At 37.0% G+C, this 25021-nt stretch overlaps 1 protein-coding gene across 1 annotated transcript in view; it reads left to right on the top strand.

The window, feature by feature from the left end:
• COL25A1 (collagen type XXV alpha 1 chain) overlaps positions 1-25021 on the top strand; it is a 297986-nt gene that overhangs the window by 150428 nt on the left and 122537 nt on the right. Inside the window, exon 4 of the mRNA XM_039710662.1 lies at positions 1348-1355. Coding sequence (XP_039566596.1) covers positions 1348-1355 — 8 coding nt within the window. The remainder of the gene's footprint in view (positions 1-1347; positions 1356-25021) is intronic.

The raw sequence follows: 25021 nt of genomic DNA, 5'->3' as shown, positions 1-25021 counted from the left end.
TTTCTATTCTCCTTGGCTGTCTTGTCTAATCTGCCAGATAGGAAAGTCCAATCAACTTGATCTCTGTAAATCTTCTGTAGCCTTTCTCATCTATGTAAATGATAAATTATCTGGCTCTTAAAAACTATTTTCATATCTTCCTGAATCACAAAATTAAACCCAAGCCCTGCCAAAAGTTGGTACAAATCACCTTTTTGTTTCCATTCAGTGCTGTCTTGGTATCTACTTCAGAGAGAGAGGCTATGATACAGGGGGAAATTCTGTGGTTGAAGATTGAGTTACAAATGATCCTGGAAATTACTTTGTGGGATGCTCATTGATTCATTTTAGATCTCAAATAAACACATGGTAAACTATTAATAAAGGAAACGGATCTCTCATTTAAAAACAGACCTGCACCTTAAAATGCTGTTTAGGAATGTTTTCCAGAATAAAGAAATTACCTTAGTTGCTGGACAATAAAAGTTGCATTGTTAAAACCAAAAGGCTGTCAGTATTAAAAGCAATCTCAAAGTACAGCTGCTGCTGTTTTATACTCCTTTTGCACTTCACTTTATTCAGAAATTAGAGGGAGGCATAAAAGCTTAATGAAATGCCATTGATTTGGGAGCTGCAGCTGCTCACCTTAATAAGACTGAAATAGTAGATTTGATTTGTAGCCCTTTGATAATGTTTCCAAGAACTGCTACACAAAAGTCTTTGAGGTCTAAATAATTGAAAAAATGTGCAAATATCGCTTCACGAAGTGTGACATTTTAATGGGGAACATTTTATAAGTGTGCCTTGAGAGAGGAAGGTGATGAAAATAAAGTTCAGCACTGTCAGGTGGCCACTGAAACCTCCCCTCACAGTCTGGAAGATGCTGGTACATGTATTCTTGAAAAGATGCCCAGGTTAAATGCCAAGGGTACTTTGTGCAGTTCCGCAGCCAAGCTCTGGTCCGGTGCTCACTGTGTGGTTAAGTGAAACTGGTGGTGTGGTTACATGTGCTTTATGTGGAGCCTGACAAAATGAATTGTATCCATGGCTGGTATTTTTGGACTGGCATGAAATTGCATGCAAATAAACGGAGAAGCAACTTTCATAAGATTGCATGACTGTAGTTGAAGATTTGTTAAGGTAAGTGCATGCATTTAGGCAATAGTCATATTCACGAGTTTCAGAGCACTACCAAAACTCAAGATGACTTAAGTGGGAAAATGTGTGCCCTGTATTACCAGTGCTGCTCACTGACAATCCCAAGGCCTTGTGCTTGACTGTGTATGTCTTTCTTCAGTAACTTCATAAGCTTACGTGTTCTTTTTTCTCTTTTTTTACCCTTTTTTCCCCCTCTCCCCCACCCCACAGGACCTCCTGTAAGTACAGTGATACATTGTTGGTTCTTCCAGAATCAGGCAGAAATCTGTTAGATCCTGTTAAGTTATCAGCGTGATAAAATGACCATGTATACTCAAGAGGGAATTTTGATATTTAAACATACACAATATCTTGGAGCTGAATAATTTAATCAGAAAGTTCGTTAAGAAAAGAGTCTCTAAACCAATAAAGCTTTATGTTCAGCGATCCAGATTGCAATTTGGATTCACAACTCCATGTAAGTATGTTATCTTCATTTTGCCAGTGACTTCATAACAGATATTTTACTGAAGTATAAAAATGTGTGAGTATCCTGTCTTAAGCTCAGACCTGGCCACTTTTGCTGGGTAGTAACTTCCTCTGCATTTATCACAGAGTTGTGGGGGTACGAGCTCCCTGTTCTTTAGAGGCATAGAGACTGTTCAGCTCATTTCACTGTAATTGCTACTGAAGCAATACGTGATTGTGTAAAATAATTATTAAATAGTGCTATTCCATTTAGTAAGTCAATTGAATCTTGTGCTAATTCTTCTTGTGAGAAAATGTTATCTCTCTTCTGAGGTTTCGAGGTTGGTTTTTTTTTTGCTTGGGTTTTTTTGTATGTCTTTTGTTTGCTTTTTTGTATATTCCCAGAGTAGGTCAAAAGTCTGACTTGAAGGACAGGACTAAGCACATATGTCTCAAACCTTTCTATCTGTCGTGCCATCCATGTGCATCATCTGGTGTAGGAACATGACTGTTAAAATAGTATTTCTTTTACAGTTAGAAGGCTTCTGTGTTTTTTCCTTAATAGGTGAAATAGTTCCACAATATTTTCAACACCCTATCATCTGGCTATTCTATGTTACATGCATGTTTAAGAATATTTAATTCATGTGTTGGATTCCTGCTGTGACCTAAAGATTTTACTGTAAACTGCATATATTGAGTCATGATATTACTTACCGTTTAAAGACTTTGAGCATGCGCTCAGCAGTTCATAGTGACAAATTCATTTTACAAGCCATCAATGAAAAGCCAGACTTAATGCACAAAGGTGCTGTTTATTTGAGAGAAACAGTTTTCCCCTATTTCTTTTGCAGTCCTCCCATGAAACAGAAATAGCAAACATAAATAATGCTACAAGCTATTTTCCTATATCAAAGCAATGTGGCAAGAGTTCACTATATGCCTCATTAAGAATGTCTCTGACTTTAGTTCCTCACTGTTTCAGTATAGATACATTAAAAAACCCAAACAAACAAACAGTCCCCAAAAAAATAAGTCGTAATAGTGGCAATATTAGTACAAACCTGAAATAGGTTCCAAAACTGAATAATTTTAAGAAGTAGCGACTTTAAATTCCAAGTTTCATACTTGAAACCTACAAAACTTCATCTTGCTGACAGGAAGCAATGGTTTTGGTTGTTAAAAGGCATAAAAAAGTGTAGTTTCTCTTCCTAATTCATTTCTATTTGCATAGACACAAATTCATATCTATTTGCATGGACACTGGCTAGGGGCAACTGTTGTGAACCTAGGTATTGTTTTCACCTGGGAGACTGTGGTTATAGTTTTCATTTAAAATATTGAATATTTGTATATCCCACATTAAACTGGAGAATTAGATGTATGTTGTACTTTCAAAGGCTGCCACAGTTGCTCTGTTTATTTTCTTTGTACATGACTACTGAGTCACGTAATAGCAGTCAGAGGCTGGGGATTTTGAATATTTTTATGATCTTTTACAGCAATCTCAGATTTTTTCTTTGCCATCTATGTTCTAGTGGAATCTAATACTTTATTGGCTAAGCATGAAACTTTTTTTTTTAATTAACTACATATTGCACATCAATTTACATGGATAATTCTCTTCATAAAAAAACCCAGAATTTCACTGGGCATCAGAAGTAGCCAGTAGCTTTTTAATCAGAGGATTTATATAAGTTGAAACACATAATTTCCATTGCCAAAGCCTCATTTCTTCACTGTGTAGTGCCTAACTCATATTTCCTGGTTTGAAATATCATCACATCCAAAAAAGTCAAGCAATACACAAATTATAATTTCCTGATAATGTACTCTGCATGTTTGTTATGTCATATGTCATGACTGTGTTGTTAATGTGTCATACCATTTCATCTCATTCAACCAGGGTCCACCAGGGCGAAATGGCTATCCGGTAACTCATCATATATTTATGATAGCAATTTATGGTTACTCTGGAATCCTGTTGGTATATTTTTCATTCTCTTTATTACTGTCAAAAGGACCCTTTTTTTTGTTTTTTGTTTGTTTGTTTGTTTGTGTTTTGTTTTGTTTTGTTTCTCACATTGCTGGAAAATGCAGGATTTCCCTTTAAAAACAAAGCAAAATAAAAAGCCTGTGACAAGTTTCTGAAAAGAACCACACTATTTACAATGCATAAATGAGATGCACTGATTGTTTGATGTTGTACATATTTTGTGTCAGTTTCTTCATTCTTGCATACAAAATTCATAATTAATTAATTAAAAAAACTTGCTAAGATACTGCATCTCAATTTTCCATATTAGAAAGCTGTTGTGTTGCCATATGGAACCTCTGAGTCCTTATGGAACCTCTGAGTCCTTTCTTTTAATTCTCTCCTGTTTCATTCGATGGTTGTTCAATGCATTTTGAGCAAAGTAAAGTGTTATGACAGAGGTCCTAGCAATTTGCTGCAGTGACTATCACACAGTAATTTTTCATACTGGATACAATTCATTTTTCTGTCCATTTCATTCATATCTTTAGGATTTATTGCCTGAAAAAAAATATATGAAATAATGCATCTTTCTAAAATCTATTAATACATTTCTTTCTAGTAGTCAGGCAAACTGTGTGCAGTTCCCATTCATTGAAAGAAGTATATGCCTGCTGTCACATGGGTATTAGAAACCAAGTGACTAAATGTGATAATATATGTGCATAACAGAGTGACTGTTGAATATAGTAATGCTCTTATTTATAGCACTTGATAGTGTAGCTTAAAAGGCCCTCCCAGATTGATTTGCCTATGTTTTTCAGACAAAATATACGTAATTTTTCAGTGTGTTTTAAAAATGTTTCCATTGGTAAAATACAAGTTGTATGTGGGCACCTGCAGTTAGAGGAGAATTTTGTAGAATCACAGACTCTCAAAATGGTTTCGGTGAGAAAGGAAATTATTGGATCATTTAGTTCCAGTCACTCTGCCATGGGCAGGGACACCTTCCACTAGACCAGGTTGCTCAAATCCATCAAGCCTGACCTTGAACACTTGGAGGGATTGAGAACACTTCTAGGGATGAGTCATCCAGAGCTTCTCTGGACAATCTGTTCCAGTATTTCACCACTCTCACAATTAAAAAATTCTTTCTGATATCCAATATAAACTTTCTTTTAGTTAAAAGTCATTACCCCTTGTCCTGTCCCTAGAGACCTTGGTAAAAAAAAACCCAGTCTATTTCTCCACACCTTTTTTCAGGGTCTCTTTCAGTATTGAAAGGCTGCAGTAAAGTCTCCCTGGAACCTTTAATGGAAAACCCGAAATTTCTCAGCCTGTCTACATAGAAGAGCTGCTCCATCCCTTTGATAATCTCTGTGGTCCTCTGGACTTGCTGCAACAGGTCCATGTGTTTTCTGACACTGTAGTCTCCAAAGGTGGACACAGTATCCAGATGGGGTCTCACCAAAGTGGAGCAGAGAGGGAGAATCGTGCCCCTTGACCTGCTGGCAGCACTTCATTTGATGCAGCCTATTTCAGTGCTTTTACCTGGGCAGGCTCTGGAATTCCAGAGAGGTGTCACCAATGGAGCGTCATCCACTGTCCATCTTTACAATTACAAGTAATTGGAAGTCACCTAGGGAGGAACTGATCATCAGTATCAAGAAACCTGCTTGGATGTGCTAAAACCATTATCAGGTTTCTGAGTTCACATTCCAATTTCTCTTAGAGTGAATGATCTGTGTAGGTGAGTAGAAGTTTGTTTTCTTGAAGAGATTTGTTGTGGGATCTGAAAACAATGAAGGTACTTCAGAGCCATGGTATTGAAATCGCTGTGTGTAATGGTGTTGTAATGGGCTTAGTCTGAATGCATTTCTCCTTGTGTGTGATGTGGTCTGTCAGTAGTGCTTAGCACTTGATTGAGTGCTGCTTCTTCCTGCTTGAAAATGACTGGGTATAAAATCTGGCTTTGCTTCTTCGGCTGAATGTTTCAATCTTTTTAGTCACAGTCATACTCTCCTGCTTTGAATGGGAAATATGTAACTTCAAGTGCTGTGTACTTTAAAGTACTTTTACAGCCCTGTAGAGGTCTATTAGAAGGCTGTTAGTGTTCTAAGTTGTTTCTCCAGAGTCTTATTTAGCTCCTGTAGAAGCCTTTTTGCTTAAATCTGTATTGGATTTTATGGGATAGTCTGTGAGGATAGTGAGGTATATCTGCCATGTGAAACTAAACCTGGTGTAGCTCTCTCACAAAAGCAAGTGGCTGTTTTCTCCAAGGCTTGCATTTTCTTTGAATGTGTTCATTCTAGTCTTTAAAGATACTTCAAGAATAATTATAACAGTGAAAGGAATTACAGTCAGAAATCTAAGTTTCCAGGAAGATACAGCATCAAAAATCAATAAAATAAGGGGTTTGCTGCTAATGAGTAACACAATTATTAAGAGGTTTATGAAACCACAATTAACTGGTTATTATTTAAGGCACCAGTAATACTACAGAAGTGTACACTGGTACAACTCCTTTTTTTCCTCGTAACAAGCTTTATGTAACAGATAGTGACCAAATTCAGAGTTGTGACTCTTTCAGCTTGAGTTTGAAATTGAAATAGACTATCACAACTACTCAAATAAAAGAGGGAAATGAGTGCGCAAGCACTGGAGAGTGAGATGACAGGCAGCTTCTGCAGGCCTTTTGCATGACAATTTCACTTTGTAAATAATGCTAGAACTTGGAAGAAAGTACACACACACACACACACACACATCCCCTAAAGAAAACCCACACCCAAACCCTCTACCCCAAAATTACCCAGCCACTAAGAAAAAAAATCATCTTGTGAATACAGCGAGGAAGCCAAATACACAAACTGTAGGGTTTTGTAAAACTCTGTAGGTTAAGTAGGTAGCAGATTTTTACTGTTTTCCATTGAAAAATTGAAGCAAACAGAATTATTTTCCCTATCACTTTTCCCAAAGAGTGCCCAAGCATTGGAGAATGAGATGACAGGCAGCTTTTGCAGGCATTTTGTATGACAATTTCACTTTTTAAATAATGCTAGAACTTGGAAGAAAGTACACACACACACACACACACACATCCCCTAAAGAAAACCCACACCCAAACCCTCTACCCCAAAATTACCCAGCCACTAAGAAAAAAAATCATCTTGTGAATACAGCGAGGAAGCCAAATACACAAACTGTAGGGTTTTGTAAAACTCTGTAGGTTAAGTAGGTAGCAGATTTTTACTGTTTTCCATTGAAAAATTGAAGCAAACAGAATTATTTTCCCTATCACTTTTCCCAAGCTGGGCAGGATCAAGCTCAGCATCCAAGCAAACCATCCTGGAAGTTGTCTCATGTGTGGTGGTAAAGCTTCACTTCTTCATTAAGTTTCAGAATATGAAAATACTCACAGAGTATTTCTCCATAAACAGAGAAATGTAGAAATTTCTCCTTCATCTCTCCATGACAGACGGTCTGCAGAGCATTTTCTGCATTTACAAGACTTTCAGGAGCCATGGAGGGTCATGGCTGCTCCAGGTGACCATGTACCTTGTATTAAATCCCATTTTTTCTAACATCCTTGTTTCATCTTCAAGAAATATAGACAGATTCCTCTCCTAAAGGAAAAAGTGTCTAAATTGGAGATTATGTTTCTGTAAGTGTCAATCATTGTCAAATGATAAAACCTGAAATGTAGATCTTTGAAATTTCACCTGACAATTAAATTTTCCTAACTCTAAAAATACTTGTCTCAAGATAACAAAGGGGCAGAGCTTATGACTGCAGGTAGAATATTTCAGTTATTCTGTAGCCTGATATAATTCCTTCTAGATTACAGAATGTCTGTCATCACACTTCTGATCTTTGCACCCATGAAAACTTGTCTCCATGTACTATGAGAAAAGCTGTTATCCTGATCTGTAAGGAATTTCAGGTTGCTGTTATAAGTCTCTGATTCTTTTTCCCCCACCTCATTTTCTGTTCCTATATCACAGAAGGCAAAGAGAATTCCAGGTAGAACAGTGAAGGGCATTTGAGTTACACGAAATAGGCCTGCTGGGAAACAACATGAAAACCACCCTTGTGAGAAATTGGTAAAAGGCTTTTTTTTTGTCCTGCTGTGTTGCTTTGTCTTTTCCCCTAAGGAAAACACACACCAAACCCTCTACCCCAAAATTGCCCAGCTGCTAAGAAAAAAAAATAATCTTGTGAATACGGTGAGGAGGCCAAATACACAAACTGGGGTTTTGTAAAACTCTGTAGGTTAAATGGGTAGCAGATTTTTACTGTTTTCCATTGAAAAATTGAAGCAAACAGAATTATTTTCCCTATCACTTTTCCCAAGCTGGGCAGGATCAAGCTCAGCATCCAAGCAAACCATCCTGGAAGTTGTCTCATGTGTGGTGGTAAAGCTTCACTTCTTCATTAAGTTTCAGAATATGAAAATACTCACAGAGTATTTCTCCATAAACAGAGAAATGTAGAAATTTCTCCTTCATCTCTCCATGACAGACGGTCTGCAGAGCATTTTCTGCATTTACAAGACTTTCAGGAGCCATGGAGGGTCATGGCTGCTCCAGGTGACCATGTACCTTGTATTAAATCCCATTTTTTCTAACATCCTTGTTTCATCTTCAAGAAATATAGACAGATTCCTCTCCTAAAGGAAAAAGTGTCTAAATTGGAGATTATGTTTCTGTAAGTGTCAATCATTGTCAAATGATAAAACCTGAAATGTAGATCTTTGAAATTTCACCTGACAATTAAATTTTCCTAACTCTAAAAATACTTGTCTCAAGATAACAAAGGGGCAGAGCTTATGACTGCAGGTAGAATATTTCAGTTATTCTGTAGCCTGATATAATTCCTTCTAGATTACAGAATGTCTGTCATCACACTTCTGATCTTTGCACCCATGAAAACTTGTCTCCATGTACTATGAGAAAAGCTGTTATCCTGATCTGTAAGGAATTTCAGGTTGCTGTTATAAGTCTCTGATTCTTTTTCCCCCACCTCATTTTCTGTTCCTATATCACAGAAGGCAAAGAGAATTCCAGGTAGAACAGTGAAGGGCATTTGAGTTACACGAAATAGGCCTGCTGGGAAACAACATGAAAACCACCCTTGTGAGAAATTGGTAAAAGGCTTTTTTTTTGTCCTGCTGTGTTGCTTTGTCTTTGATGGTGATATTTTGTTTTCTTCTGTCTCCCCAGTTAGAGATTGGGGCTGCCTAGGCAAATATGTAATAAGTAGTAATGTCTCTGGATATACGTAAAATTAGTCTCAGCCAAGTGCAAGTTTTTGAACCTCAGATACAATGGCAATTCAGTTGCTATCAAACAAATATAGTTGGAATAATCAAGAGAGAAGAAATGAGCAATGATTGTGCATTTTTCATCTGTGATTAAACATAGCCTATGGCAATGTTAAGCATTTTTGCAACAGTTGTTATATTTCTAATAGCTGGTCAGATCTCCTCTTTTTCAGAATCATACAAAAATATAAATGTCTAAGTTCAAGGAGCAACTATCTCAATGACCTTACCCTGAGCATTTGGCTTGGTGATCCTATAGAAATTTCCCACTTCACAGCAATTTTTTTCTGTCTCAACAGGTGTCTTCACAGACCACCTTTTATTTCTGGCATTTGCCCAAAGTAACTCTTAGGCATATGGCAGCAAAACTTTTGCAATAAATTTCAGAGTTGGTAGTGAAACACTGATAACTATTTCAGGTTTTACCTTTTTTTTTTTTTTCCCTTTAAATGAACAGAAAATTCAAAACATACAGAGTCTCAACAGCTTCTTTGTACTGTGATTTTAGTATGTGTTTTCTCAGTTTATATGCTTTATCCTTGTATTCTGTCACAACAGAGGGGATTGGCTTAGGAGACATGAGGTTTTCAGTTGATCGTTTGCCTCAGACTCCTTGCTTGTTCTCAGAGAGTGGAAAGAGATAGGGGTGGTCAGCTGTCCATCTTAAAAGATAGCTGGGTTTACAGATTTCTTTCTTTGGAACCACATAGAATAACAGTATCCTGAACAAATCTCAACGCTGTTCCCAAATAGATGCTAAAGATTAAACAAGTGCAGTGTTAAACTTGCTGCCATGCAGGTTAACTTCGTAATATTTCTGTGCCATGAGAACCAGAGGAAGGTTGTAAAAATGTGGTAAGTTTTGTAAACAGTGTAGCTGAGGACACATTATACTATTCAGAAAACAAACTTCCAGTTCTTCCTAGAAATTGTGGGAGGATCTCTAGATCTGCACGGCTAAGTACTAACTGTGACCTAATCATGTCAGTCACATTCATACAATAATGGGGTTCTATGACCTTTGGTTGTATGAATAATATGTATTGCATCATAGGAGTTTAATTTTTTCGTATGCCAATATTTTCACAGTGATTGAAGATAGTTATAAAACTAACAGAAAATTTTGAGACATCTCAAAATTACAGTTGCTGTTAATTCTGTGTCACAGGAATGAAGCTACACATCAGAACACATTTATCAGCCACTTACAAGGCAGTTGCCATTTTTAATGAACTATGGGCTGAATCCTCTCATTCGTTGCATTTGTGTAATGCTAACTGCATAAATAAGAGCAGGCAGTGTTTATTTCTGCAGCTCCCTGGAGGAAACTCAGAGAGCCCCAAGCTATTCCTTTTCTGTAACTGGAATAGTGAAGGAACAACTGCCTCATCTGCAAAAGCCAGCAATATAAAAAGATACCTCTACCCATTTCTTCACTGAAAATTATAAAAATAAGTTGTCATAGATAAGCTAAAGGAGAAACTCCACATGGTGATTTAAGAAATTATTTGTGCTGCAGTAAATGCCTGCCTACCTAGTGTGTCCTGCTTTAAACACATTAAACTTTCTAAATTATTTGAGTCCATTTTATACATAGAATCACAAATAAAGCTGTAGAAAACTAATACAAAAGTAAAATAACATTATAATAAATAATGTCAGTGAATTATTAGTAATACAGACAATTGTTGCCATATGCTGGATCCACCAAGACCCTCTTTGAACTGGCAGTTTCCATCTCGGATGCATGGACTCCGGTACTATAAAAATCCACTTCTCTGCATGGGACTTTCTAGATGTCAGTGTGTGATTAAAAACTGAGCACAAAATGCTAGGATACTGAAGGTAGTGTGAGTCAGTACAGGTTTGATTCACAGCTGACGTCAATTCAAAATGACACAAACCCATATATCTATCAGATAAATAAAGATTTATAGCTGATGGTAGATAGATGGGGGATAGGTGTAATTTAAGAATTAAATGTATTTTTTCAGTAATTTCCTCTGCAGACTTAGAAATTGCTCTCATCTCTTTTATAATAAAGCATGTGTAGGCAGAGAAAGGAATTAAGCTGGTTTGTCATTTTTTTTGACAGCATACATACATTTCTGGTTTCTCTGGGCTACTCCACTGAGTTCAGCTTGGCAGCCTAGCAGGTGCCATGCAGAAGGCTGTGGTTAACATCTTCACATTTATGCTTTGATAGGCTTAATTAATGCTTGAACTGTACCTATAATCATTCATACTTGCTTTTCGTCAGGCCTGCCACTTGAGATTTTCCAGTCATTTCCTCCCAGTGCACGTTGTAGCTCTCTGGTGTAACAGAACAAGCTTTATTTATTAAATAAACTACCTTGAAGCAAAATTTTTTGTTCCAGAAGATTTTTAATTATGTCTCATTTTTCTGTTTGTGTTTGACAGTTGCATGTGGATGTAGAGTGATTAACCAGTGGTGGTTAAAAATGCCTCATGGAATTTGTCTGAGCCGTCACTTTCTCACAAGAAGCATAGAAATTCAAAGACAAGGTTAAATCAATTACAGTTGAAATCCTGTATTTAATTACTTAATGGTTGGGCTTGATGATCTTAAAGGTCTTTTCCAGCCTAAATGATGCTATGAGTCAGGCTGTATCTGTCACAAATGTGAAGGAAAATCCTAAACTGCCCTTTAAGAATTCTTAAGTCATCAGTTCCTTCCCTGGAAGGGGAGTTGCACAGATGATTCTGAGACCTTCTTTCATGCTGGATTTTTAATTTTGATTTATGATACTCTGAATGATGTGTAAAACTATTACCCATACAGCTCCCAGATGACTAATCCTATGTGGGAGTTTAAGTGCATTGTTAATCCTAGCTGAGGTCAAGGGGTGTAAAATTTCATTGTAGAAACTTCTTCCTGAATTACTAGACTAGGTGGTTGGATTCTGTGATTTCCAGAAAGTGCAGGGGGAAGTTTTTCCTTGAAGCACTTCTGCCTCCCTCTGCAGTCAGTGGGAGATTCCATTTGAGAGAGGCGATGTGAGGAGAGGAACATCTGGAGCCGGCATTCACCTGAACAGGCTCTTCTTTACAAAGTTGAGTGAGGAACTACTTCCCTACTGGGAATCAAATCATTCTCTGATACACCTCTACTGGGCTCCACACTGGACAACATCATTCAGTAATCACACAAAAATTATTTGGCTAGGGTTTGTCAAGTTTACTAGTTTTTTCAAGGTCAGGAGTTAGCTGGTAGATCAATGCCTTTATGTACTTTTCCCTCCATTATAGGGATCTTGAGGGGGCGCATTAAGTGTATAACTTTGCCTCCTGAACCACAGGGAAAATTCTAGGCTGTTTCTTGGACTGATCTTACTTCTGTTTTTTCACCTTTCTAGCTGTGCATATTGAAATCAAGATTAGTTAAAGACATTTCTGAAAGCAAACATAGTTGTCTGGAGGGACAGATGTATACAAGCAGTATGGAATGTCAGTTGGAAGAGTTTTCCGTGACTGTGTAGGACACAGAATATAAATCACCCTCAGAAAATGGTTTTGAGATTTTTTTTTTTATTATTATTGTTTTTATTTTGTTTGTTTCCTCTCCCTTCTCGTCCAGTTTGGCTTTAGGTAAAGCAGTTAAGATTCATTATTTTTGCTAGTATTGAGAAAGTACTATAAAGTACTATAATCTAACAGAGAACTATTGAGTTAACAGTTCTTTTTGCATTATTTTGTACATTTTCATGGTGGCTGCTCCTATGGAATTAGGAATTTAGCCCTTTGCTGCTTTGACTCATGAAAAACCATCATGTGCATGAGCATTCATGAGTTTGATGCAGAAATCAATTTCTTTCTGCAGCATGATATTCTAATGAAAATAAACTGCTGTTGGAAGGCTAAAAATCTAGCAAGTGAATAAGCCTAGGGAAAATTTGGAAATTTTCGGAAGTTACACTATTCATCTGTAAGAGTTCTTTATTTTATAGATCAATTACAGCTAAAATAAGCCAAGTTTTAAGGGTAGAGTCTTCTACTTCTCAGTACACAGACTTTTGTGAAACAGGAGTTGTATCACAATATTTGACTTAAGCTTACATTCAATGTAATGTTTTAGTTCAGTAACATTAGATATGTACACTGAGGCTGTGGAACCAAGAGTAGCATACAGCAGTTCAGTAACTTTTGTTATGCATAATGTAGTATTTGCATTCCTAGTCATTGAGAAAGTGCAACTGTAGCTTCCTTTTTTAATAGGAAAAAGGCACAAGTCAGGCCTGTGGTTTTCATTCAGGTACTCTGACTGATTAGCCAGTCTCCAAAGAGAAAATTACCTCAACATTTCCACTTCCAGCTGTGTGGATCAATTATCCTGATTTTTTTCTAATCCACTCTGAATACTGGGTCTCTGCCCTTAGGGTATGTTAAGTATAATCTGGTATTGCCATCACATCCAAATTTTTTTCTCCCTAGATGGGAATGTGAAGAACCACTTTTTTTTTTTTTTTTAATGCTGTCACCAGCTTCTGCCAAAATCCTTTTATAGTCTTGAAAACCAGTTATGTCAGAAGAAAGTAATGAATATTTTTTATTGGAGGTATTCATGTGTGGATCCACAACATGTAAGAGAATAGTCTATAGTGTTGAAGATTAAATGAACTAATGAGTTTGGTAAATGCTTGGAGATTTTAAGTTCTACACCGAATCATATTCTGCCTTTGGATTCACCTGTTCATCTCTAGTGGACGTCAATTTAACTTTCATAATTTAACTGAAACGAAGAAATAGCCGAGAGAAGTGTATGATTTGCTGGAGTATGGCTCAGAAAGGCACAGGTATAACATACTTGGATTTTCAAGTTTTGTTGGCGGGGGTAACCCATGTTCTACTGTAGGTCACATTTCAATAATTTTGCTTCCCTTGTTAAATGTTTTGTTGGTTGAATTTGCTTGTTTCTGTGCAGCAATTGCCAAGGAAAGAAGAAAGATTTCTCTTTGTGGAGTGAGGCTGTACTTGGAGTTTAAAGGGAATTTACAATCAAAGTAGTCCAGTGTTTTGTGTGACAGGCCATTAGGACTGAGATCTTAGATTGATGGCACAGAGTATTAATATGGTAAGTGAGGTACTATGCATCTCCCCAGTTAATATATCTATTAAAAGCACAGACTTGGAAATAAAGCTGCTGTATCCCTGTCTGAGCACTTCACAGGCCTAATGATTTTGTTTTCGAAGTCACAGTAATAGAAGTTCCTTATGGAAACTGATGGTGATTCATGTGAAATTTATTTTTTCAAGAACCAGACATAATCTTTTCTTGCAATACAAATTCTTTTCTTTGCTACATCCCTCTTTCCTTGTTAAACTAGGGAAATAGAACAGGTGGGTGCATCATTAAAAAATATATAGGGAATTGTTTTAGGAAGAAAGAGTGAAAAAATCTATATTGCATCCCTGAATTCTGCTTTATTTCTGTGATTGAAAAAAAATCTTTGTAAGTGTGCTTCATATGTTTTTTTTTTCCAGTATGCTTTATGCTTTTTGAGAATTTACTGATTCCAAGTAATTTTGGAGATGGCATAGTTGTATACAGCACCAACCATTAACAAGTGATTTAGGTATAATGTAAGTAGAACAACTGGAATGTCTTTATATTAGCTGCATGCATATTTGTGTCTTTTAAATCTCATAGATAAATTCCAGAAGTATTGGAGTGGACTTGCATGTAGGAAATTTTATTTTCCAGTATTTGACCACATATGGCAGTCTGTAGCTGAAAGCACCTGCCTTGTAGTTTAAATTTCAATGTAGTGTATCTGCACAAGCTTCTTTTCCTTATCCTGGAATTCTTCAAACATATCTTTCTTCAACCTCATGATAGTTGAAAGAGATTGGGTGAGTTTATTCTTAAATGCTTAAGTAACTTGGCTCTTACTTTGGTTCTCTTTTAAACCCTTTGTTGTAACTGTTCTTTTATGGAGATGTATCCACTCCAGTTGATGTCCTTCATTGCATCTCAAATGAGAAGTGTCTATGGCAGCTGTATTTTTTCTTAATTCCCTGGGGGACTAATTCAGAATATTTGCCTCTATAGGCAGATAAAAGGAGCATGATGGTAGGATTCTTTGGTCCTAATGGAGCAAAAATTGTTTTATGTTCCTGCTCCTGAGTTTGTCAATCTTCAAAAGCTGATATATCCACTGAGGCAAGGTGAAAAAATTGGTCTCTGAATGTTACATCCATACGATACTGTTATGTAGCCACTATATTTCTATTTTTCCTTAGTAGACCTTATTCCCCCTAAAAAGAAAATATTTGTAGGAGCCAAAAAACAGGTTGCCTGAAAGAAGTGAAAGGGAGTTTTTTTTCATATTCTCTAAAGCCATCAAAACACAGGTGATAAGAAAGATTGTTCTTCAAGAGGGTCTCAGTTAGCAAATGGATTTGCTTCCATGGTGGTGTGAGGAGACACATTCTTCAGAATTATTCCAGAAGAACAAAAATCTAATTCATCAAAGTCATCATGCCACAGCTGTTACAACAATCTATCTCCTACTGAAGCCTAGCCAGCTAATTTTTGAGAAGTGACATTTTTCACAGTTTATTGTTTTCTCATCAACATGGCACCAACCACATCAAATACAATCACCCAGTGATGTTGGCATTGATGAATTAGCCGTGTGCTTTCTATTTACAGATACAGGAGTTTCAATTTCTTTGGGTGAAAAGAGAAGTATTAGGTAGAATGTAGGAGTTTTCTCTCTGGTCTGTGTGAATGTTTTCCATGTTCAAGTACTTGTTAAGCTGTGCTGGAATTCAGCAGCATAACTGAGTATTTTTACAGAAACATGTAGTTCTGCAAAACTTCACTAGACTGTTTCAATGGATTATGGATGGGTGAAGCATTTTGGCTCCATTCTTTACCATAACTTAAACTATGTTGCTCTTACTCTTTCTGGGGTCAACAGTAGTTTCCCTCTGCAGTAATTTGTCATACAGATATGACTGTACAAATGTAGTAGATTCTGGTAAGAGGCTTAGGCTACAAGGGGAAAAACTGTCTGGAAATAATCTTCTTGCTAGTCTGATGTATGAAGACAACAGAGGTACTCCACGGTTTGGGGTTCACACTCATACAGGGCCCTTTTTGTAATATATATTTGTGATATGTACAATGGTGGCCATGATAAACAGAAGAATGTCTACCCACAGTGTTTGAGAAGTGAAAGATCCTTCCAACTTGGATCTGTCCAGCTCTTTCTCATGATTCTTCTACATATGAATTTCAGCAGCAAGAGTAGCCTAGTGCTGAGATACTCAAAAAAGGCATCTGCACCACAAGAAACTGCCTTTCAGATCTCCTGTGTAAACTATAAAAATAAAAAGTATCTTGGCAATTATTTTTCATCTGTGAAACATGCTTTTGTAAAGCTGTGACTATAATTTTTCTTGCACAGAACTCTTTGTACTCCCTTATTGTTACCATATGCAGAGCTTTTTTGCAGTTCAGCCACTCCCTGAATAGCCAAACTCTGAACAATTTCTTTTGTTCCTTCACTTGCTTACTTCTAGACATAACCAGTCCATCTTACAATTGCAAAGGAGCTATTAAGAGTATTCAGACTGCAAGTAGGGCTTTCAGCTGAGAGTCTTGCAATGTAGAGTGATGTTGCTTCAAGAAGTTTTGGAAATGGTACCTGGCACTTCTGGTTTACTTTGGAATATTTAAAACTGTTCCTCATCTTCCATTTTACTCCATTATTGATAATTTTCATTGTCTAATTTAGGTTAATATGGACACTAGATCCACTTAATGAAATTTGTAGCTTCAGGTCACATGTCCATTTGTTCTTTAAATTCAAAGTACCCAAAAATATGGAAAAATGCAAAAAATTTCTTTTATGTCACAAGATCAGTAAAATATGTGTTAGGGAGCTGCCACTTTTGCTCAGCAGGTAACTATTAACATTGGTATATTGCCATACATGTGCATGCTGCATATTTCTCTGCACTAAAGGCACTGCACTTGACAGGTGGATTAAAATATAAATTTGAGTAACTTTTGGTTATGTTCAGGAACTGAAGTCTTAAGACTTAGAACATAGTTTAGGCAAGGTGTAACTTTTCTGGTTGATGGAGCCATAATCGTGGTGCTGCAAGTCATCACTCTCCAGGTTTTATCAGGACTTGGCTTCCAGGACTCTTTTGTGCTTCCATGGTATGCTTTGAGAAGCTTGTTGATTTGATAAAAGTGATCTTGTAGGAATTTTTTACATAAGAGAGTTGATACATGGCTTGCAAACAAGTGAGATTACAGGATAATTCTATCAAGGTGTTAAGAAAGCCTTTCCATGAGAATTAAACCAGTGAGCTGTTTTTAGGAGGGTTTGTAGTTCAGTTCTTGAATGATTAATTTTGCACCAGTGTTTTGAATGAGTCTAGGAAAAACAAGGTGTTTCTGAAGGCTGAATGTGATCAAGTCCCTAGTAGTTAAGATGGGGATACATAAGTTTCCCAAGAAAATAAGGAAGCAGCCTAACAGCACTGTCGATTTTGTTTTTAAAGAAACCCACTTTATTTAAACCTCTACCTCTCTACCTCAGAACACAGTTATACTTTGCAATCTCCAGGTGATGATCCATCTAGCTGAATTTTATGTCTAAGGTAGTAACTGATACAAACTGCTTGAGGGAAGAATTCTGGAAACTCTGAAATTGACTTTTTTGAAAGAGCCTTGTAGTGATTCATTTGTCATTGTCAGTAACTTTGCTTTTTGTAGTAAAGGGGTTTTAGAGAGGCTCAGCTCATCTTTCTTGTACTCCTCTAGTCTGTTCTTTTTACAGTAAGTATTTCTCATGCCCAAGCAATCTGGATTTTTTTTTGTGTGGTTGGAGTTTTTTTTCAGTAATATCCTGACTGCTGGGAAGAGAAACTTGTTGCAGGTTGATTTAGTGCACTTTTCTTTTCCCACACATGGAGCAAGTGACTTCTGTACCTGGGCTGTTGTGTCCCACTGATCTTAACAGAAATAAATTTCAGTCATTGAAAAAGAAGCAATAATCTTTCATCAATAGAAGAGATTTAACTTGTTGATGATCTTACCTGTGCTTATTGTTTGCACAGCTCTAAAGCAAAATTTCACTGAAAAGGAATTTCATCAGACTTGCTAGGAATTTTATATCCTTCCTAGGAATACTATATTAAATTTAATATAGTCATCCTTCGTAAACCTATAATTAAACAGAGAAAAAAAGAAATGCATCATTTAAAGAAAGAAAGAAATTAATCATTTTAATAGTATCATGTTGACAAATCCTGACAGTGGTGGTTTTTTTGACTTCTAGCAATCTAAAACTGAAATAGGTGTCTTGAAAAGACAGTGTGTCATCTTTCACCTCACCAGAGCATAGTCGGGATGATGTGCAAACCTGCAGCTTGAGACAAATGTTCTTTTTTTTTTTTTCTCCTCCACATAGGTATTTTTAAGCTAAGTCTGGCATAGTAACTGGCATGCAGCTCATAAAACTGCTGTGAAGCTGATGTGCGCTTCCTCCTGAATCTCCAATTGTGTGTATATTAACATGAGAGATTTTCAGGCACCTGCAAGTAACAATCTAACAATTGCATTTATACTAGATAGTTTATAAATGTAAAAAAAATCAGTCACATAATTTTGTCAGGATAAGAGTTTCTGATTTCTGAAAAAAAACAAATCAAAACAAACAAAAGATCAAATGAAAAAACACCTTTGTATAGGGTGTGGTTTTTTAGCTTATAAAAATTATATCTATTTTCTGTTTATTATTTGTGCTGGCTCACAACTCAGTGTTCTGATAAATACTTCTTCATTGAAAAAGATCACTGAAGTATGAGTGGAGAAGTTAAGAGTAAGAAGGTAATCCATACCTTCTTTTTTTCTTTGCTTGGAGGATTCCTTTATCACACAGTAAATTTCAACATATGATATCTTTTCTTACCTTTTCAGTGAGAAATTTCTGAAGAAATTATTATCATATTAAATGTGCCTTGAGTAATAACATTTGTCGTATATTTGACAGAAACTCTCCAAAGGTTTCTGATGCCCTTGCTTACATATTCACTTTCTAACAAAAAACCCTAAAATCCTTAAAATATTTACCTGCAGAGTAACAAAAAAAGAAAAAAATATGTTGCTTAAATGGAAAACAGCTGATTTTGTGAAGCACTGAACTTATTTTTCCTTGAGAGACATCCTATTTTCAGTATTCTTGAGGAGTGGAAGCTACTTGGTGCAAAACCAGCCTGAAATGCCACTCATACTCTCTTATCTCTCATGTGTTGTCCCTGTCCATAATAGGGTTTCTACACATGTGGTTAAGTGCTAGGTAAATAGCTGGGTACTACTTGGAAAAAAAGAAATCTACCGTACAAACAACTTTGGAGGATTCTGGGGGTGGGGGGTGGTGGGTGAAGTGCATGTAATAGTGTAAGTAAATAGTGTCATGGTTTAAACCCAGCTGGCAACTCAGCACCCACACAGATGCTCACTCAAACTCCCCTGGTGGGATGGGGGAGAGATTTGGAAGACTAAAATTGAGAAAGCCTGTAGGTTGAGGCAAGGAAAGTTTAATAGTTAAAGCAAGAGGTGTGCACACAAGCCAAGCAAAACAAGGAATTAACTCACTGCTTCCCATGGGCAGGCAGGCATTCTGCCATCTTCGGGAGAGCGGGACCCTGTCACACCTAGTGGTTATCTGGGAAGACAAAGGCATCACTTTGAATGTAAGCTTCCTTCCTTTTTCTACCTCCAGCTTTATATGCTGAGCATGATGCACTGTGGTATGGAATATCTGTTGGATCAGTTGGGATCACCTGTTCCAGATGTGCCCCCTCCCAAGTCTTGTGCACCCCCAGTCCCCTCTCTCTTGGGGTGGGCTGAGAGGCTGAAAAGGCTTTGATGCTGCATAAGCACTGCTCAGCACTCACTGACACATCTCTATATTATTATCAATACCGTTTTCAGCAGAAATGCAGCCCCACATGAACTGCTGCAAAGAAATTTAACTCTGTTCTAGCAAAACCTGCAGCATCCAGCCATAGCATCCATTAAAAGTGGTAGTGGAAACTTAGAGGGAAAATGCACAGTCCAGAAGAAACACTTTTAATACCATCTGTGCTGTCTACACTAAGGGAAAAAGTATTTAGTGTACATGTGTTGTTTAAACCTACCCATCCAGTTCTTCATGATTCATTGTCTTGTCTAGTTTTCTAAACTGCACTACGAGATTGTGTTAGGGAAGACCATGTATTTGGTGCATCTTGACAAAAATTACTTGCTAATCAGTAGTGGCAGTTATGTTATAGAAAGTGGTTTGATCTACATAGCATGACTCTGAAGACATTAATGTTTAAGTCAAAGATGGACTTTGGTTTGAATTCTTTCTTTAAAAATTAATGAAAAATTAAATATTCCTTATATCAAGAAAATTACTTGGAATTCCAGTGCAATCTTGTAATGAATTTCAATAAATATTGTCATATATAGGATTTTTCTTAGTGCATCCTGAAGCAACATCATGGACTCAGCTCATCTTTGTCATCCAGCCTGTATTTTTTTTTGTAGAGTTTCTATTCTTTTCTGGTTTTTAAAAAGTACTCTCTCTCTCTTTCTAACACTAGAAAGAAGTAATTGAGGAAAGAAGGAAATTGTTGTATTTGGCTGTTAGAGTCAGTATTTTTATAATGAAGGAACGGTATTCTGTTTCACAGTATTTTTTTCTTCTGGAAGGCATTGTGTCTCAAGACAGTTTTGATTTCTTCCTGTATTCTACAAAGCAAATCCCAGAAGACATTTTGAGATGTCAGACCAAATAGCCCTGGTAAAAATGGAGTCATGGGAGAAATTCCTATTATTTTCCATTCCTGTAGAGAAGCAGATGCTTCTCTGCAGTCTGCTGGGAATTTCTGAATCTTTTTTCAGAGACTCTTTGAGATACTACGTATAGTCCTTTATTTCAAGTACAGGAGCTATGTAGCAGGGATACAGAGCAGGCAAAAATCCAATAGTAGTTTTAAAACACCTGTCATTGTAAAGGAGCACAAATAGTTTGAGGTTTTTTTCCTATTATAAAGAAACATTCCCTAAAACCAGTGCTTATATTGACAATACAAGCGCTAATACAGGTGCAAGAGCTGTTGAATGGTCTCTGTAAGCCAGTTTAACCCCCTAATCTTCCTTCTACAAATACTTGGATAATTATTTTCTGCATTCATTCATAATAATTAAGTCTTTTGGGCTAAGCTTCCAATGGACCTAACAGTTAAACTTATCTGCTGTCCCACAAAGCCCTGAGAGAAACTTTATATGATTACCATGAATACTCTCTCTGTTGAATGTTTTAACAGGTAATATCTCTAGCTTGTTTTTGAGAAGTAAAGTTATTCATAGCCAGAGTTTAGCTCAGACTTTGTTTCTGTACCTGCAGCAGACTGTGTGTGTAAATATTACTAGGTAAATATCCGGTAGTACCCAGTGCTAGAAAAAATCTGGGATAATTAATAACTTGGAAATGCCTTAATTTTGGGGGTGTATGGAACTGTATTTAGAAATTTGCTTAATAATTATGAAAAAATTAATAAGTGTTATGTGTGTGCTGCGTGTGTGGAATCAAGAGGCACGGAAGAAACATAATAATAAAAGCTCTACCATTTTAATCCACTGGATAGTGTTGCTTTCTTCTTCCTTGCTACCAGGGAAGGACTCAGAGATGACACCTGAAAGATAGAGTAGGTCATCCCAGCAGTACAAACTTCCGTAGGATGTCAGCACATAAATGAGGTAGTGGCCATGCAGACAACCAGGATGCTGATGACCTGTTTTGCACTCTCAGCATGTCACCCATTCATGATGTGACAGGAAACCACAGTGAGGGCTGGCAGGAAAGTGAGGTAAGGCATTTTATTCCCACAGGGCTTCCCAGACCCAGTAACTTGTTATTGGGTCTGACAAGTAGGTTAGTGCACGGGCTTCTCACAAAGCCAATACTGTACCAAAAATAATGAGTTTGACCATGTGTGCATCCAGCTGATGCCCCGGTTCATGTTAAGTATGTCTGGAATTTTTGGCATGGTCCAGGATCTAGGGTGAGAGAAGACAGATACTTAGGGAACTCACGGGATGATATGGCAGCAGTGTTTCATAGTGCTTATAGTTTTCTTGATAGCTGGTTGAACTAGCTCACTATATGTCTACCTATATGTAGTACATGTTATTATTTATTAGTCGCAGTGCAGAAGGTATGAATATGCACTCCTCTATGAAGTAGTCACCAGAACCCCTGCAGACCTGATTTAGCCTAAACTTTTACACTGATTGTTAGCTCACAATCCAAAGTAGTGCTTAGGAAGGGGGCTAAATGCAGCAAGGATAAAATAGATCAACATAAAGCCAGCAATATGTTATGTGCTCTCTCCTCAGCAGCAGTGATCCAAATCTAGCAGTGTGAGCAGTCAGCCCTAGGGACTCTGTGCTTAGGAGGGGCAGACTGGAGAGAGGTGCCTGTGAAGCTCCAGGGGGAAAGTCTGGATGCATTTAAGAGAAAGCTTCTCTTCAGCAGACATAAAGTGTCCCACTTTGCATAGGGCAAATACCTGAGAGCTCACAATTCCAGCTTAAAACATTCATTTAAGGGCAGAAAAAACTCTGCCTGCTCTTATTCCATTGCCACTGAAAGTTAACCTGACTGCCCATGGTCAGAAGACATGGCAAATAAACATCACATTTAAAATTAATCCAACTTTCTTTAGCCCTCTTCTTTCTCCTCTGATCACCTAAACAGGCAGTTGATACAAGACCAATTACTCATTACAGCAGTATACATCCACTTTAAATCCTTTGCATAATTTGCATTCATATAACTGCAAACAGCTTCTGGACTCTTAAGAAAATAAGTAACTTGTGAAGTACTAGTGAGGAAAATACCGTGTTTCCCAAAGGAAAAACGAGAAAGTGGGTAAGATACCGGACTTCTCAGAGAAAGTGTATGTGGAAATCTTTAGTATCCCTGTGGATGGTGTGAGCTAAAGTTTCTTATTTACAATAGTTTCTATAATGTTAATTTAAATACAGATTAGTTATGAGAATTTATGTTGCAACCATGTACATAAATGGGCTAAGTAAGTAGCTGTTTTCTGTTATTTAAAGAAATAACAGAAATAAAATAGTAAAGCAAGATGCATTATTTCATATGTTATGTTGGACCACTGTGATTTGCCAGACTAACAATTCCTTCATTGTATGTTGAACCTGTCTTTTGTTAAACATCAGCTATTGCCTGGCAACTTCCCACCATGCTGTTTTTATTAATTCTGTCTTAGGTCTGCTTCTTTTGTTGTTTCTTTTCTGTGCCTTCATTCTCAAAATGTATTGCATTTAGCTGCTGACACAGTTACTCATCTTCTAAAGTCCACAGTATTCCCCAAGTCTGTTTTTCCCCCTCATCTTCAGTGTTACTCTGATTTAACTGTTCCATTTTGTTTTGACTTTTGATTATCCCAGGGTCCGATTGGTATGGATGGAAAGCTGGTAGGTGATTTGTTCAAAAGCAGTATAATTTAGGTCTTTCACATATTCCCCTCTTTGCTTTCTAAAATTACTTATGCTGAAATATGTGTTAGTCAAATACTGGCTTCCTTCAGCATAACTTAGCATAGCAGTAGCAATCCAGTAGCATGGATTTTTAACAAGTTGCTGAAAAGGCACTTCAGTCTTTTGTGCCTATGCAAGGAAATGGAGGTCAGCCCTGCTCTTCCTCTTCACTTCTCATTTTCTGGCTGAATTAGATTGGAAGGCAGATGTTCCTCCTTGGCTGCTCTGTTCAAGGGTACTTTGGTGGTGCCTTTCAAACAGCAAGATATCACCGCTGACTACATTTCTGTGACTCTTCCTTCTTTCACAAATTCTTAATTTTTGTGTTTTAATTTCTGTGCCTGGATTGTGTTGGCTGATTAAATCTGAACAGCCTCATGTACCATAATAAATGCATTTGTTTGATATTCCAGGTATTCATTAGGGATATGCTGCTGGAATTAAGTTAGAAATAACATTTAATTTTATACAGTGCATTTGTTAACACATTTGTACTTAAGTGTATATTTGTACAGCTCTTTGTTTAGATGTATGAGCCTGGAAGTTTATGTTCCCAGCTCTTTAAAGATTAACACCATGGCAAAAAGGTGTGAAAATCCAGTTTTGGCACTTTCTCTTGCTGTTCCTTTTGCTCCCTTTCTTTTCTCCCTTCCCAGGGCACCCCTTTTCACTGATACCCTGGATACCTATTTTCTTTTCTATCCTTTTACTTACTACAAGCTCCATTTCCTTTGCAAGCTCAACTTGTTTACTTGCAGTGTCAGCTTTCATTTTCTCCTCTTTCTTTGCTCTTTGAGATTTCTTTCTACTTTTAAGTAACTTGTCTTTAAGGTTACACCATGCAGTCAATAAGCTGTTCTTTAATCTCTTTTATGGGATTGATAACTTGTCTGTTGACTTTAGTTACACCATGGATTTTTTGATTTTTGTTTTAATATCATTTATATATCAGCAGCTAATATTGGTTTCAATTTCTAGGAAGGGATTAACTGACAACAGTAGAAGACCTTCCATCATGGCAATTAGAATAGGTTGCCAAATCCCTCTGTTTGTCTCAAAATAGTGTATTAAGCCAGTAAATAGGAATATAGAAGGGAAAATTGTTCTGGAGATTTTACTGAAACCATGAGATATTATGCAGCTATACCCATTGTAGTAATAATATAAAAAGCAGCATTTAGTTGGGGTAATCAAGTATATGAACAATAATCTGGTGTTCAAAGCACCAGCCACCAAAATGCACCTAATCAGTCAGTGGTGGTGGGACTGATCCCTAAATGCCTGCAAACACAGCAATTAGTTGGTAGCTAGAATCAATTAATCAATTTCAGAGTATGTAACAGATTTGAATAAAGAGATATTCATTAAACAAAAATCAGAGTAATGCTGACTTTTCAGTCTTGCACAGTATTTTCTCCCTGTTTGTTATCTAAAATTTAGAGAAAGACAGCAAAAACATTTCAATCCACAAGTAACATGAACTGGGAGTGATTTATGCAGCAGTGAACCAGACTGATTTCAGCAGTCCTGAGGCCAT

The sequence above is a fragment of the Passer montanus genome, unplaced genomic scaffold (assembly GCF_014805655.1).
Source record: "Passer montanus isolate IOZ18808 unplaced genomic scaffold, ASM1480565v1 scaffold23, whole genome shotgun sequence".
Lineage (NCBI taxonomy): Eukaryota > Metazoa > Chordata > Aves > Passeriformes > Passeridae > Passer > Passer montanus.
Note: the sequence above shows the minus strand (reverse complement) of the source record. Positions and strands in the feature narration are given on the sequence as shown.